Raw genomic sequence first — 16565 nt, forward strand, 5'->3', positions numbered from 1 at the left:
TATTTACCGGTGACGTTTGTGTCCAAAGCTTTTATTAAATATGTTTCTGAAAACACAAGGCGTTTTTGGTGTTTCTCACTTAGTAGAGCAAACTCGCCTTCTTTAAACTCATAGCAAGCTTCTTCTGTAAAGCAGCTCTGCACGTCATCAGATGTCATTACAGACCTAAGGGGAGGAATCGGGTCAGCACAATTCCACAACTGTACTACGGTCAATGTGCTCCATAAAACGCGTTTTATTCTCGTCTTGACCTTACCCGAGAGGGGGTAAATCAAGAAATGATGTTGACGTAACAGTGCCTCGTCTAAAATAAACACTTCACTTTGCTAAATGCAACTTTGTCACACATGAAAGCGTCAAACATGGATGTGGCTCCAAAAACATCCTCCACTCACGTAGCAGGCTGTCAGCAAACCCTTAATTTGGAGGGCAACACCATACGATCTCACATAAGGGTAGGACAGCGCGCCACGCACAGACATATATACGTAGACGCGTCATAGGGCGCAGGTACGCACGTCAACGTCACCGCCATATTGTATGTGGCAGAAAAAAGTTGAGTTCTGTTATTGTGAACGTGGATCAGAGAAGATGCCTCATTCCTGTGCTGCAATAAATACACACACACACACACACACATATATATATATATATATATATATATATATATATATATATATATATATATATATATATATATATTTGTGTGTGTATGTGTTATGAATAAAAGGCTCAATGTGTTAAATTTAAACATTATGGTCTTCATTATTTCATAAAACCGTGTCACATGTGAACCTTTAGGAACAGACTTTTTGGGTGAGTATTAAAGAGCTAAAATTAATAATGTGAGGGAAAAAAGTCCTAGGTCAATAAAGTAAAAATAAACAAACAAACACAAAAGTGATAATGTTATGATAAAAACATCATATTATAAGAATTAAGGGGGGACATTTCCAGAATAATCACAGTTTGCAGAATTATTTCACTCCTGGAGTAATAGGCCAGGTTATTTTTATATTTATATTCTTTAGGAGAATAAATTCAGGAGAATGAAGCTAAAGGGATACGAAAATAAACTTGTAATATTACACAAAAAAATACTACGAAAACAAAGTATATTCAGAGATTAAAGTCCCTCTGATACTGTTTAAGTGACTGAGTAACTGCAGATTTGCCACATTTAAGATGGCGGACGCTCTGACGCATCGCAGCATAGGCAGAACCCGCCCAATGACGCGTCTACTCTTATATTATGTCTATGGCGCCACGGGTAAATAAGGTCCAACACCGGGTTTAAACTCGTCGTTTCTGTCTTAGACAGCAGGGTTTCACTACTGGGTTGCATTGACTGTGTAGGGGGTTCTCTTCTGTCGTTTCCGATGGCCGCGCTGTCCCCACCACCCTCGTAGTGCGGTGCTCGCACTGAGCTATATTATACACTGGAGTGCTGATTTTGCCGAAAAACTGAAGTCACTGGCCGCCATCTTGCTACTCCCTACTCTCACAGAATCCCATAGGCTTTGGTTGCAACAACAAGCAGTTTTCTGGCTGTGTGAAAACGTTTCACAGGTAATTCTACAGTCAGTGGATGAACTAACACTATCAACTACCAGGAAATTAGGTGCTGAAATATTTTACATGTTATTCATATTAAATATATATATATATATATATATATAAGTATGTGTATATGTATATATATGTATACACATATGTAAATATGTGTTTTTGTATATTGTTATTTATAAATGTTAAACATATATATTTAAATGAATAAAATGCAAAATATTTCAGCACATGACTTTCTCAGTACTTGATATTTTTAGAACATAACATAAAACTATATGGCATTAGACATTTAAAAAGTTTTAAGCCTCCCTTGAACATGAGAAAATCCTCGTTATTCGATGCTGTAGCGCACATATTCCCTAGTTACTGGGGGGGAAATAGGGAGTACCAATATGGCGGCTGGTGGCTTCAAAGCGACTCATTCAAACAGACGGTGATTAGCACTCCAGTGTATAATAAAGCTCAGTGGGTGCTCGCTAAACAGGAAGAGCAGCGGGCACTTTTGTTTTTCCAAATAAACGAAAGGCTGAATATAAACACAGACAGAATACATTTTACTAAATGTTTGATAGATTTGGAAAAACAAAAAGGGCATAAAAAAAGCAATGCTTGTGAGGCTAGCTGTGGTCCTGATTATTCTTCTGCTGCCAGTTAAATACAAGCAGATTTCCCCTGCAGCGCCATCTACGGTTTAAGATAGGAACTGCAGTGAATGCCGTAGGCGTCAAACTGAAGTATAAAGCTCAAAGTTATATTATTCCCTTCTGAATGTTTCAAACAGATGCGACGTAAAAATATAACCAGCAGCTTCAGGGCTGCATGATATTGGGGGGGAAAAGTGCGATTACAGTTTCATTGTTGAACACCGTAAAGATTATATTTGTTGCAATTAGGCCACAACTCATTTGTTCTTAATTTAGTTGTTTTTTTTTCATGATAAATGTTCCATCACTGTAAAGCATCCCAATCTGTCACTAAAATCTAAATGTACCCAACTAGCCAAACATTAACTAGGAGGCAGAGCGACACTTGAAATATAACCGCTTACAAAACATTGCATCGTAGATTGCGAGTCGATATTTGGTCCAAATATAATATAATAAGGTGACGGGAAGTATTTCTCCTCAATGTGCATAACAAAAGACGAAGCACCTTTGCAGCACATTATTTACAGCATGTCGAGAAAACCCCAAAGCTTATTCAAACAAACATCTTGAGTCATCCATACCACACCGATGCTAACCCGCGGCACCAATCGATGACAAGAAAGCAACATAAATTAGGGCTGAACGATTTTGTAAAATAATCTAATTGCGATTTTTTTTTTCCCAGTTTAATTTATCATGTGATTCAAAATATATACAAACAACAAATCAATTTGTTTCCTCGCCATGTGGATTAGTTGCTAAAAGACCCACAGCATCTAAACTGCAGTAATCATTGCGTTCTGTCTACAATATATTTCAATCAAAATTGCAATTTTGACTTTTCTCCGCATTAACCACAAGCAACAAAAATGGCCTCTAAATAAAGATGTTTGTAAACAAGGACTATTTTAAATATGAACTTTTAATGTTTCTATTGATCAGAATATTATTCAAGAGAACAGCTTTTAATTTAATTGGACATCAATCCTTGTTAAACATAAAGTGCAAAGTCCAACCAACAAGCAAGTCTATGTATTAAACTGACTGACCTGTACTTAATGCTTTGTATGATTATACAAACTCTAAAACAAGTAATAAAATTAGAATATCTCACTGCTGCAACTGTCTTCTCTTCCATGTGGAGGCAAACCCACTTTAACCATTTTACTGACACTAAAGGACGTGTCTGATTTCCTAACTGTTACATAGCCAAAAATTGCAGACCTCTGCGATTTGGAAACTGCGTTATTTTAAATCACGATTATATTGAAAATGCGATTAATTGTTCAGCCCTAACATAAATTCAGACAGAAAACTAAATATTGTACAAGCATGCACGCAGACTCCCGGTTTTTCAAAGCAACTAGGCAGTCAGGGTTCCACAAAGGCATCCAGTCCATGAAAAATGTGTCCAAATAATCTTCAAGACGACCTTGCATGCTTGGAAACAACTTTACCAACTAACACGTCCACTGACCTAGAAGTAGCAAAGATTTTCTGCTATGCAATACAAAATTTCACATTAAACCCCAACTGCAACTTTGCAAAGTCAACACTATTTCCAAAAATACTGTAACTACTACACTGGCCTTGTCTCCAAACTCCTCTCTCAGCTCTCACCAGATTAAGGAGCCATGCTGTCAAACCACCTGTCTTCCTGTTCAACTAGATTAAATAAACCAAACATTATTTTCCTGTGCACGGCCTCAGAGCTCGTCTGATGATAGAGTGCTGCAGCCGTGTGACGCGGCCGTTGCAGACGAAAGCGTTCATTCTCAGACTCTGCTAATTTGTTGTGGGTCCACAGGGGACGCCCGGGTCAGACGCCGCTGCTGAGTCAGCGCGGACAGTGGTTGATGAGCTCAAACGTCTAAAACACGATATACCGTGTTTTAGACGTTTGAGCCGAACGGCAGAAACTTCAGACGTAAAACAGGACACTTACCAAAATGGGATCTGTGGAGAACTTGATTCTCCTTTTCGGGGAAGCTTCCTCCTCATCTGAGAGACCGGGGACTTCATAACAGTCATCGTAATCCCCGTAGGTTTGATCCTCCTCTTCATCTTCCTCCTCCTCCTCCTCTTCTTCCCTGATGACCTGGTCTACATCTCTGTCATCCACAAATGCTGCGTTCTCTATACCATAAACCACAGGAGAGGCTCTATCCAGAATGTTCTCCTCCACATTCTTTGCTAGTATATCCTCCTCCTCCTCCTCCTCTCCTGCTGCTTCATCCTCTTCATAAGTATCGATGCCATCCTGACTGACATTCAGGTTGTCTTCCTCCTTCTCTAAACCGGATCCCGTGCGCGTCTTCTGCACTCTCCCCTCGTTGACGGTGTCTGGGCCCCGTCGATCTGCGTCTGCAGGGCTGAGGCTTCTTTGCGGGTCTTTGCTGCGTTCCTGTTTCTCAAACACGTTGTCCCCGCTGATCTCCTCCTCCTCCTCCTCCTCGCTATCCGAGGACTCATTCTGTACCACCACCAGCTCAGCCCGCACCGTGCTCCCTCCCTTGGAGTCAGGTGGGGAAGCCTGGCTTTGTGGCTTGGCCCCGGTGTGGCCGTCGTTGCTCTTGGGTTTTTCCGGGTGTCTAGCTGACGGCAAAGGCTGTTTCTCCTCCCCTGGGGGCGAACTAGGAGGTTTACCCCCGTCACCGACAGATGTCCTGCTAAATCTATCCGCAGACGACGAGGGGAGCTTGTAGCCGTGGCCGACCGAGGCCGTTTGCTCTGATGGGCAAAGTTTTGTTGAGACAGTCGCGCTGTCGGGGGATGTTGGCTTACTTCCAAAACTTGATCCCAAAGACCCAGATTTGCTGTCTTTACTTTTGATGGCAACGCTGTTAACAAACGGAGCGTCGGCGGCCTCTTTGACGGGAGACGTGGGTTTGTGTAAGCCGTCCTTAGACACAGATGAAGGCTGTGTGTGCTGAGCGGTGCTGTGTTGTTTAGCCGATGTCGCTCCTTCCTTCCCATCAGATGTGTTGTTGTCGTCTGAGTCATTCTGAACTATATAATTTTCTAACCTCTTTGACAATGGCCCTGCATTCAGCGACACCCTAGACACATGCCTTCTTTCGCCATCGGCTACCTCATCTGAGCAGCTTTTAGCTGCTGATGTGGGAGTCTGCTCTAACTTGCCACCGCTCTCCCTGCCTCCCGACACTCTCCTGGTGCTTTTCTCTTCATCGGAGGCACTTCCGAGGGACAAGCGATTGACCACTCTGCTCGGGGACTGTTTGTCGGCAGTCGGCTGCTCTTTGATGCCCCTTTCAAAGAGTTTCCTGGTCACAGAAAACTTCTCCGCCAGAGCCACTTTGTCAATCTCGACATCTTCCCCCTTGGGTGTTTTATCTAAATTGTGGGATTCTGGGCTTGAAGCGCTGCTCAAGTTAACCCTGTGAGCGTTGACTGGGAACTGCAACTTTGTCGGGGAGACGTGCGGGGCATCGGACTTTAAAGCTGGTTTCACTTCTTGGGGCTCCTGTTGCTGTCCATCCATTTGCAGGAATATGTTCTTGATCTTATTCACTCTGGTTCCAAACGGCCTTCCCCTCGACTCTTCCCGGGTTTCACTGGATCCATTCGCGAACGTTTTTGAGCCGTCCTCGGACTTTGGCCCGTCAAAGGAGCACTTAATGGCGTGGAAGTCAGACTTGTACGCATTTCTGTGAGGGGACGCGCTTCTTAGGCTCCTCTCCCCTCCTTTGTTTTCTGCTTTGATCATCTTGGTTGTCTATTACTGCAGTTGTATTCCAAAACGAATCAGCTCTTGTAAAATGCTTCGGCGGAGAACGACAATACGAGTTCAGGCATCCATCGCCATGGGTCCGGCAGAGATTTTTCTGGAGCACTGTTCTCTCGTTTCAAGCGAAGTCATCTGAAGAAAGAAACGTAAAAAGGTCTTAACACAGACGAGAAGCAAATTCAAAAGATAATGACAATGGTTTCATTCAGTGATGACTTGGGCAGCCAACAGTCCCATAAATTTGCAATTGTTACATTGAAAATAAAAAGAGCTGTTTTGCATTAAATCAATAAAATTCTGTGTTTCTAAAGCGTAACTTGTGCCAAAATCAACTTTTTTTTTTTGCAGATAAACTGTATAAACTTGGCCAAAGGCTGCCGTTTCAGCCCAGGCTGAAAAATAAGAAAATGGGCCAAAAGCACAACTTGTTTCAGCTTTTAGCATAGAGCCCAACAATAAGGTTTGAACAGGTTATTGTCTTTCTCAGGACATTTATTTCTAATGGCCCTATTCAAATGAATAGGTGTTTAGAACACCCAAAGGAGCCCTCGCCTGCAAATATTATCACCGCTAAAGTTCACAAAATATATGAAATGTAATACTCGTATTTGGACAACAAACATAAAATATGTTAATTAGGGTTCCTACAGTATTACCACCTCACAATTACACACGTTTCAGACTTTATGTTCTGCCTTTTTCCACAATGGTAAGAACTCGCAACTTTAAAACATTGTCCTCTGTTGGATGCCATTTGCTATTTTTCCACTTTAGAAGTGTGCTGATCAACTATCTCTATTTTAGATCTTTTTTGGTTAGTTAAGATTTGTTCAGATCTCTAACACATAAAACAATTTGGGCTGGACTATTGCGATCACTTCCTAGGTCAATTGTTTAGCATCTACACCAAACCAGTTCAAAATCCTTTTATCAAACAAATAAAAGGTACACAAATATAATAATAAAGTTCTGAAATTGCCCTTTTTTGTTATAGAATGAGTTTTTGTTTCTGCTAGTTACTCAAAAACCAAAGTGGTAAATGAATTGGACAAGTAACTTCTGAAGTGAACTTGATACAAAAAACATATTTATCTTTCAAGAAATTCTGATTTTATCTGTTAGAAAATGGAATAAGATATTAGGCCTGGGAATTCCGATATCTAATTTTGCTACTTTTTAACAGTACTGTAAAAGATTAAAACAAATGCCAGAGAGCACAGCAGTTGAATTAATTACTTTCTTGGATTATTCTAAGTAAAAAATAAAAGGTATCTAAATACCAGCGGGCTTGTTGTACCTCTGCTAAGAGGGAGTGACGTCGGCGTATTTTGATCCATTTTTGTTTTACCACACTTATCTAGACTTGGACAATGCCAAAAACCAGATTTAATATTTTTTCAAGGTTGCAGAGGAACCCTGGGAAGACGTAATCCAACAAAATTCACACCAATGCCTCTTAGTGACGTCCTTGTGTTAAGTAGTAGCACTTTCCTTGGTTTTATTATTTTATTAGCCCCCTTCCTCAAACATTAGCCATAGTTTCTTATTTCTCCCACTAAAAAAACATTGTATAAGGAAACCGGAGAGGTTCGGGTGCAACAAATCACTGATTTGAAAGGTCTGCTCGCGTGCACAGCCGTTGGAGTGGATTTGAATAGTTGGACTCCTAGCTTTAAGCTAAACTTCACCCGAACTAGTTAGGCTCGAAAACTAACTTTAAAAAGAAAAAAATTAACTTAAATCGGTAGGTTAACCTGTGTTGGTACCGCCGGCAACTCCACCCCCAGATAAAGCACGACACAAAGTTCAACTCGGTCTGGCGACACTTCAATAGAGCCCGAGCGTTAGTACCTCAGCCTCAAACAGTTCATTGTTGCCTTTCAAGTACGCTTCGTTGAAGTAGTTCGCGCCGGTCAAACGCGATCTGCTGTGGGAAACAAACGTGAATAACAACTTTCTCAGCCTCTCACCTAGCCGCCTTATCGAGTTAGACGCCGAAAAGCTCGCCCGCGATTCCAGCTTTGCTCCGGTATCAAACTTGTTCCTTCTCGCTCTCCGCCATCATCCCCCGCTCCCGGCGGCGTTTTCCCTGCCTTCTCTCTCTCTCTGCACTTCCAGATCGGCGAGCCGCGAGCTGCGCGCGCGCCAGAGAACCGCGCGCGCCGGCAGTCAGTCAGCCGCCGCTGCCAGTCGGGAACGCACGCAGGGACCGGGAGCGCGCACACATTCCAGGACTGTAACCCACTACTCCTTTTCTTTTCCCCCAACCAAGAGTTTCACCACGACACAGCAGACGAACACGAGAAATGTTGAGAGAAAAGAGGCGTGGGAACGAGAGTTCGCGTCGAAGCGCCGAAAGATAAAAGGAGTTACCTTCTACTTGAAGAACACTTCCAAAACATTACTAAGAAGAAAATGTAATTTTACTAAAACTGTAAACAGTTCCCATTAACAATGATAAAGTTCCCTAATTTTAAGCTTCTCTTAGCAGTGACCTCGCTGTGCTATTATGATTTACCTTTTCCACATATGTGTCACTGACGGAGTAGTAGCTTTAAAAACTTGAGCAATAAAAAAAGAGTAAGGCTCATAAACTCATGTTGGCTAACCTTTAGTTAATACATTACTCATGATTTCATGTTTGAAATAACTCATTGTTTATCTTTAAATCCTGCTGCAAAAGCACACCAGGGCTGGCCCAAGGTTAAACAGGGCCTTAAGCAGAATTATATTTGGGGCCTGACAGATAGCATCTCCACACAAATTTGGTAAAATCCAAATCTGTGATTTGGGGTTGGGGGAGCAAAACAACCAAGGAGAAACAAATTAAAGGAACAATAAGTAACAATGGCACCTTGTGGTTAAAATCAGAACAGCACACACAATGTATTTCATGGAGGCCCGCCATTTAGCCAACAGTTCTGCAGCTGTGAAAGTCCACTGAGTGTTAACTTCCACATGATAGGTATGTAATGTATTTTGTTCTATTGTTGGTCTGATTCTCTTACCAACTTCCGTGTTTCATGGCTGTTGCTCTTTTGCTGACATAAAATATCAAATGCTGCCCTCTGTTTTGGGAACCCTGGGAACTCTCATATGATTGGCTCAGGAAGCAGGAAGTAGACGCGGGCTACACTCCGAACCGAAGTAGTTCCGGACCGTACCTCTAGGTTTGAAAGGAGAAAAACTTGACAATGACATTATTAATGGAGAGTACCGACTGTTTACAGGGAACGTGACAAATGAGAATAATTTAGGTTGATTTTCCAGTAAATATCTTGCATATAGCTTCTTTAAAGAAATATTCATTTAGATGTTTGTTTAAATACTAAACATTATAATACTCCTTTGATTAATCTCTACTGAAACCATCAACTCAAATTTTATGGGATTCTCATTATAAATAAACTAGATAGAAATTGTATTTTTTGTTGTTGTTTTGTTTCCTCAAACACAACTGTCTTTAAAATGAGATCTTGTCCCTCAATGAGAATACCTGTATAAATAAAGGTTAAATTAAGAAAAACTAATATAAAATGTTTGATATATGTTAAATGTAGCATAAATGGGGGGGGGGGGGGGGCTACTGGTTTGGGGGCCCTAAGCAGCAACAGTTTGCTCTGCAGCCCATTAACCTTTTCCCGTTTTCCCGTTTGTGCTTTGATTTAAGCCATTCCATTGTAGCCCAGGCTCTGTATGTTTTTTATTGTTGTCTCTCCAAGTTCAATCCCATCTCTAGTTCCCATCTCTAGTCTCTTACGGCCTCTAACAGGTTCTCTTTCAGGACTGACCTACATCTTCTTATCAACTATGACAGGTCCCTTGTCCCTGCTAACGAAAAGCTTCTCCAGAGCATGATACTGCCACCACCATGTTACGGCAAAGCAATTGCATCACATTGCTTATTGTTCATTAATGTTGTCCAACAAAACCTCTGAGGCCTTACTAATTAGATGATGTCTGAGGGCAATTGATTGCACATGGGTTTCAGAGTGAATGCAATATTTAATTCTCGCCAGATTTTTCAGGACTTGGTTTGTAAAAAGTATTCAAATGACATAATTTTCCTTCAACTTCACAATTGTGCACTACTTAATGTTGTTTTATCGCATTGAATCCAGACATTCTAAAATTGAATGTTAAAAAAAACAGCAACATCTGTACATCTGTGCGCAATCAAGCGCCAAAAACTGAACAGCATGGCCAGATGATCCATTTTTTTTGTTTGCATGATAGTTCAAGATGTTATAAGGAGTGCTTTTTGTTTTGAGCAGATGAAGAATCACAGCTGCTAGAAAAGGTGCAGCCCATAACAAGACATGTTTATAAGAGACATAGCAGTGAGCCCAATGAGCTGTTGTGATATGGCAGTGACATCTCATCGAATATAAACAAGCAGGAACACTGGGCTCAAAGATGAAGCAATAAAACAAGGAAGAAGTTAAACACCTGGATGTGATGCACGACTGGTTTCCAGTTCTATGCTGCAAGATGGTAAGTAAACGCCACGTCACTGATGTCTCCTCATGTCTCGTCTCCCCTCTGAAATTAGTGTCACGGGGCTTTGTACTGTCTTTTTTGGTATTCCTTAGACGAATAAAAGGTAAGCCGGTTGTGTATACACTACCTCATTAAAAATGGGTCACAAGCAGATATCTGTTGTACACAACAGTTTTTTTAGAAATTGTCTGTTTACAATGATAAAATAATCTGTTGAACTGATTCTAATGTGAAGTTTTTGTTGTCTGATTTTATTTGTTTTTCTATTGTTTATTCATTTCTTATTTATGTATTTTTACAAACTATTTTGTATAATTAAATTTTTTTCTGTTTTTCTTCTTACTTTCTTTTTTTAACGAGTCCATTCCTCAGCTAGGAATTTCCCTCACTGAGTTGCTGACGTCTTATATTTCCCTTTTTTTAGTTCACATGTTCCACGCAGGAGCAAAGGTTTTCTGATTTTTGAGCTGGTCTACAAAGAAATTGAGTGGCAGTGTAGCTTGATTTCCTCAGTGGCAAAGAACCTACATTACAGAAATATCACCCAGCCCGTTGTCCCAGGAAACACACGCTGCATAAAGCAGTTTAGTGGAAGTGCAAGACAATGTCTCACCTTTACTTTTAGTGATACCTGCGATACACGTGACGTTTTCGGACATATATTTCTTTGATGGAATTAGGAACTTTAATTGCTCATTGCAAAAAAAACAACAACAATCTAATAGAATAATTATCAGGCATTTGTATACTTTGAGCATATGTAATACAATGCAAAGGGTATACTAATTATTGATAAACATGAAGCAGACTGCAGCATGAGCCTTGAACAGATGGTGTTCTAGTTGTCGGGCGCTTTCTGAAAGCACTATCATCTTTTTATGTAGCCTAAGGAGTTATCCCACTTAAAGTTTTAATTGGCTAAAACATGGAATACTGACTTCCCAAGATCTTTTCTCTTATCTTTTTTCATTACGGTACCTCACTGGTCCGAATAATTTGAAGAACATTGTGAAACCATGTTGTCTGCCGTTGCTGTGCAAACACTGGTGGCCTAAAGCATCCAAGGAGACGTCTGCAGAAAAGTCTCAGTCCTCAGGCATTTCCTCTGGAGTTATCTGCCTTCACATTCCATCTGAGACGTGGTTATCTGATATGTGAAGCTTTTTGTAGCTTACTTATATCCACACTCATGTTCATAGCTTATGTAAGCACTTTGTTGTCTGCGTACAGTATGGCTTTCTGCAGTTCTCTTGGCTCATTTGTTTTATGTAAATCCAAGGAATGGGTTAAAGAGCACACTTGTTTTAACGTTATTTCCTTTGCTCTTTTCTGCACGTGCAGCAAGAGTTAGGTCTCAAGTTAGCTTTGTCCTCTAAAGGCAATCGTTCAAAGAAGTCTTACATTCTAGCAGTCGTTTTTCAAATGCAGCAGAAATGTCTGCTGCACGTGCACACGAGCGCTCTGCGTGTCTGCGTGTTTTACGTTCGGTGCTCGCAGGAGCATTTCCTAGCAACTGTAGGGCCGACATGTCCCACAGTCTCTGGGCTTGGGGTAAAATCTAAGCAACAGTGGTTGCTACGGCAACACGTCAAACAACATGGAACGAAAAGGAAAATGAGAAGAAGAAAAAAAGCAGGTGATGTGGTCAGAGGAGCATGGGTAACTTTTGAGAAAATCTCTCATTTTCTTTCCAGCTTAGGACGAAGCAGCTCTCCTTGTTGCATCTCTTACTTATGCAGAGAAATGCTTTTCAGCCGACTGACTTACAGAAAAAAAACAACCATCATTTTTAACAGAATAAATATGTCCTGTTGTATTCTTCTTTGATACAGGGACTTGCAATAGTCCTCATCCTCCTTGACCTTGTCTCACACTTTCTAACATAAAATAACCTTACATGAATCCTTTTCCTTGTGAACTGGAGGGAAAATGATGTTTGATTTTTAACATCTTTCATGTGATGAAAATCTAAAAATAATGTGACGAGCATATGTCCATTCTTTGTATTTTGCTTTTGCAAAGTTCTGTTTGCAAACTATCTCAAGCTTGGTCAGATTAAGAGTATCTATAAACAGCATTTTTTTCATGTCTGGACTTTGACTGGGCCGTTCTAACACGTGAATATCCTTTGACCTAAAGCAAACTGTTTCTGTTGGAAGATGAAGCTCTGCTCATCTAAAGCTAATTGCAGCCTCTGACAGCTCGTCTTCTAGCTCTGTCCTACCCTAAAACTTTAAGGATTATCATCGAAGCAAACTCACAACATTTTAGATAAGAAATGACATTCATCATTGTCACATTTGAACAAAAACAATATTCTGTTCAGCTGGGACCTGTTTTGGAATGTAAACAAACGTTTTCCTAATCCTTAGCATCCTTCTTCTCCTTGCTCTTCCTCCTCTGTCAGACTTTGTTAAAATCAAATCAACAGGGATGAACATACAATCCCCCTCAGAACGACATTATTTGGTTCGATGGTTTTTTCCTTTAAAAAGCATCAAATCAGAGGAAATCTATACCACAGTCAGTCAGGAAGTCCAGGTTATCTTGGCTTTAAACACAATCTAAACACTTATGTTTAGAATTGGAACTATCTGTGTTACATATTTTACCAAGTGGTCTGTTCCTTTTAACTTGATTTCACATGTTAGTGGTATATGCTTGGTTGTGATGTAATGTTTGTATTTTTTAAACAATTATTGTATTGTTATTGTTTTATTTAGACAACTCTTTGCTTTAGGCTAATGGACTGCCAATGAAAGCAAGCCCGTTGGCTTACTTGGCTGCAATGCAGTTTATTAATGTGCACTGTCCTTTTAAAATGGGCTAATTTAAATACAGGTTTGCTCTATCTGGTTCTAGCGCACTTCAAATGGTTCATCTCTTGGTTTTAATGGCTATAACTGGTGAGGTTTGTGAAATGTGTGACTACTTGTTGTTCCGTCAACAAATTCATCCACATGAGCTAAGGATCTCTGCTGCTCCTCCAGAGTAACCACGGGCCCTTTATTTAGCTGGGTTGGCAGACTTTCAGAGTGCGAAATACGGGGGGGTCCGGGGGGGCTCGACCCCCCCGATTAACCCATGAGACCCCCTCAAAAGCAAAATTTAAAGGGGGTCTTAAATTGTGTCAAAAAAATTAAAAATGAAATATTTTTTGTCACTAATGGTCACTAAAAAAATTTTAAGCTCAACATGTCCAGTATTTAAAATTCAAAACATTTATTCACAAATATCAGAATTAGAATCAGACATACTTTAATGATCCCAGGGGGAAATATGTTCTTTTTTATGCCAAGTGGAGCCAGCCAATCCTATTCGCGGATGCAAATTAGGCATGTGCGCGCCAAACAGAAGAATAACGTAACGTTGACAACAATTAATACTAAAAATGTTTAAATTTTAGTATTAGGAACTGATCTTATCTGTTGTGCCTGTGCACTTTATCTGTTTCACTGTTGGTGAATGAGAAAGTCCTCTCGAGTCCTTGTATGTCTGGTGAATGTGAAGAATTGACATTAAAGCTAACTTTGACTTTGACATTGTAATGTTATAGGCCTACTGCATATTGAGAAAATTTACATCGTTATTGCGCAACAATCGGGAGATGGGGACCCCCCCAAATATTGACAGGTATTTCGCACACTGCAGACTTTCTTTGTTGGTTTGCTGTTTATTCAAACTTTGTGATTGTAATGCTAAGCCTGACAAAGAACCCGATAATTCAGCTGGACACGATGTTCCGCTTAAATAGTTTATCGAAATAAAACAAATAAACAAAAATGTGGTGCAGGCAGGAGAGAGCCTGGGGTGAGCAGGAGCAGTAGGATTTGGATGGCAGAAACGGTTCTGGTTCCTCAGACGTCTGCCTCAGTCCTCTGGGGGCCAGGTCTTTGGCTCCTCACAACCACTATTAAGCATTTTTCTTATGTCTAAACCTTACATACACAAGCGCACTCTCACAAACACCTACAGGTGCTTGGATTCAGGTACTTACAGATTCACTTCTTTACAGAAAACCCCTATTCTCATCTTCAGCTGTCACTTTATACATTTCGTATTAAATAATACTGTATATTTTTCAGTGATGGTATCGAGGCGTTGGTTGTTTGTACCTTTAATACTTTATCAGTTGGTTTTGCTGTTCTTTTTATATCTCTCTTTGCAGATGTAGAAGCAGTTATGTTATGTTGCTCTCTCCCTTTCCTCTCCTCTTTCTCTTTCATCTTTTCTCCATTTTAGCATTAATCTGTATCTCTCATTTGTTTCCTCTTCTACCTTCCCATTTCTGTGCCCATTGAATGTGAAATAGTCCCAGCATAAAATCTAATAAAGCGTCTTCCATATATAAATAAAGAGGTGCACTATGGCGAAAGCAGTAAGGCTCCACTTGTGAAGGTAAAATCTTTTGGGCTCTCTTTGGCATTAAGACAACAATTATTATTGCTACACTGCCAGACAGGACACAAAAAAAGACAAAAAAAAAAAGACAGGCAGAAACCACTGGTGACAGATAGGTGGTCCGTGAGCCTTGCAGGGGTTGTGATTGGAGTTGGCAGACCTACACTGCAAAAACAGAATTTAAAAAAGGTAAAATGTTCTTAAAATATGTGTATTTGTCCTTGATTTGAGCAGGTAAATAAGATAGTTTGCCAATGGAACAAGATTTTTGACCTTAAAATAGGAACAACTCAACTCCATCATCTTATTTCAAGTGCAGAATGTCTAATTATCTTATATTAGGGGTCAAAGTACTCATTCCATTGGCAAATAATCTTATTTACCTGCTCAAATCAAGGACAAATACACTAACTTTAAGAACAGTTTACTTATTTTTAGATCTGTTTTTGCAGTGTAAAAGTACCAAAAAGGGTGAGGCAAAAATCAGAACCAGAGACGATCCAGGTCGTGACCAACGTCAGAAGGCCAATGATGTGTCCAGCGAGGGCAGGCTGAGCAGAAAGTCCAAAACGGGAACATAGGTCAGGGCAGACGGCATACGCAAATGCTGCTCACACTGACTGGCTGTGAAAGGCAGGTATAAGTAGACAGAGCCCCAGGCGAAGCTCATGCAGGCAATCCTGGGTACCCCAGGTGAAGCAGCTCCTTAGCAGAGTGTAGTGGAGCAGGAGAGAAAGTGGAAAACAGCAACACAAAACACAACAGAAAACACAACAGAAGACAGGCAGGATGCACAGCAGTGATATTGTTTCATAATTATAACCCCTGCTGTGTTCCTTATTTTTCTTGATGTTGTTCTCTAACAAACCTATGGGGCCTTCACAAATCAGCTAAGTTCATTTTTATGTTAAAGGGCAACACCACGTAGATCAAGTTTTTTTTTTGTTGCTAATAAACTGCTAACATGGTTGTCTTACAGTGCTGTCTGTATATCCTGTATATTTGCAGACAACTGGACTCTATTCAGTCATGAGGCAATTGGTTGCATTGGACTTTATTCAGGCGTATCAGCGTGTTGAATAAAGACACTCGTCACATTTTCCAGATTTAAATTTATAAAACATTTTTGAAAAGCATTTTCAATGTTTGTTCCACTTCACAGTCATCCAGTACTTTGTGCTGTCTATCACATAAAGTCACTCTAAAATGCATGAAAGTAAGTGCATGTGTTTACCTGCAGAATGTTGTAGGTTTGAGGGGATAGTAAGGGCTGCAGTGCATGGCAACGGGCTGCAGTGCATAACACCGTCAAACACTGTAATGTTTACACGTGAGGCAACTGTAAGACAATGGTATGCTGCATTACAGGAATGTGTGCTTTGGGTTGTGCCTGCCCTAGCTTGAACCCAGTCCCGTATTCCTGGTATTTACTCTAACAAGATTTACTTTAGCAAGAGAGGGCAAGACTACAACAGGTAGTGCAGACTCAGGGAAAGAGTCTGGCACAGGCGAAGCCATCCCACTCTAAGGTCCACAGACCGAAAGATGGAACGGAAGATTTCAGGTTAAAGGGTCATCAGAAAAATATGTTTTGTTAATTTAAACACAGGAGAAATATTCCTCCTCTATTGTGTTTACAAGAATATATTAATATTTTCATGTCTTTACTCACACCAGTAGACTTTTACAGAGACAATGCT

General features: G+C 40.5%; 1 protein-coding gene across 4 annotated transcripts in view; it reads right to left on the reverse strand.

The window, feature by feature from the left end:
* The window catches only part of LOC105923906 (neurabin-1), a 41219-nt gene extending 33122 nt beyond the window's left edge, over nucleotides 1-8097 (reverse strand). For 3 of the 4 annotated variants that reach the window (XM_036139291.1, XM_036139290.1, XM_036139288.1), the window contains exons 1-2: nucleotides 7935-8097; nucleotides 4162-6096 (exon numbers count right to left, since the gene is read on the reverse strand). In XM_036139291.1, the coding sequence (XP_035995184.1) occupies nucleotides 4162-5943 (1782 nt within the window). In that variant the 5' untranslated portion in view covers nucleotides 5944-6096; nucleotides 7935-8097. Of the gene's footprint in view, nucleotides 1-4161; nucleotides 6097-7934 lie in introns of those variants that run through there. The other variant, XM_036139289.1, reaches the window with a different exon arrangement.
* Between the last annotated feature and the right edge of the window lie 8468 nt (nucleotides 8098-16565).

Source organism: Fundulus heteroclitus, chromosome 7 (assembly GCF_011125445.2).
Source record: "Fundulus heteroclitus isolate FHET01 chromosome 7, MU-UCD_Fhet_4.1, whole genome shotgun sequence".
NCBI lineage: Eukaryota > Metazoa > Chordata > Actinopteri > Cyprinodontiformes > Fundulidae > Fundulus > Fundulus heteroclitus.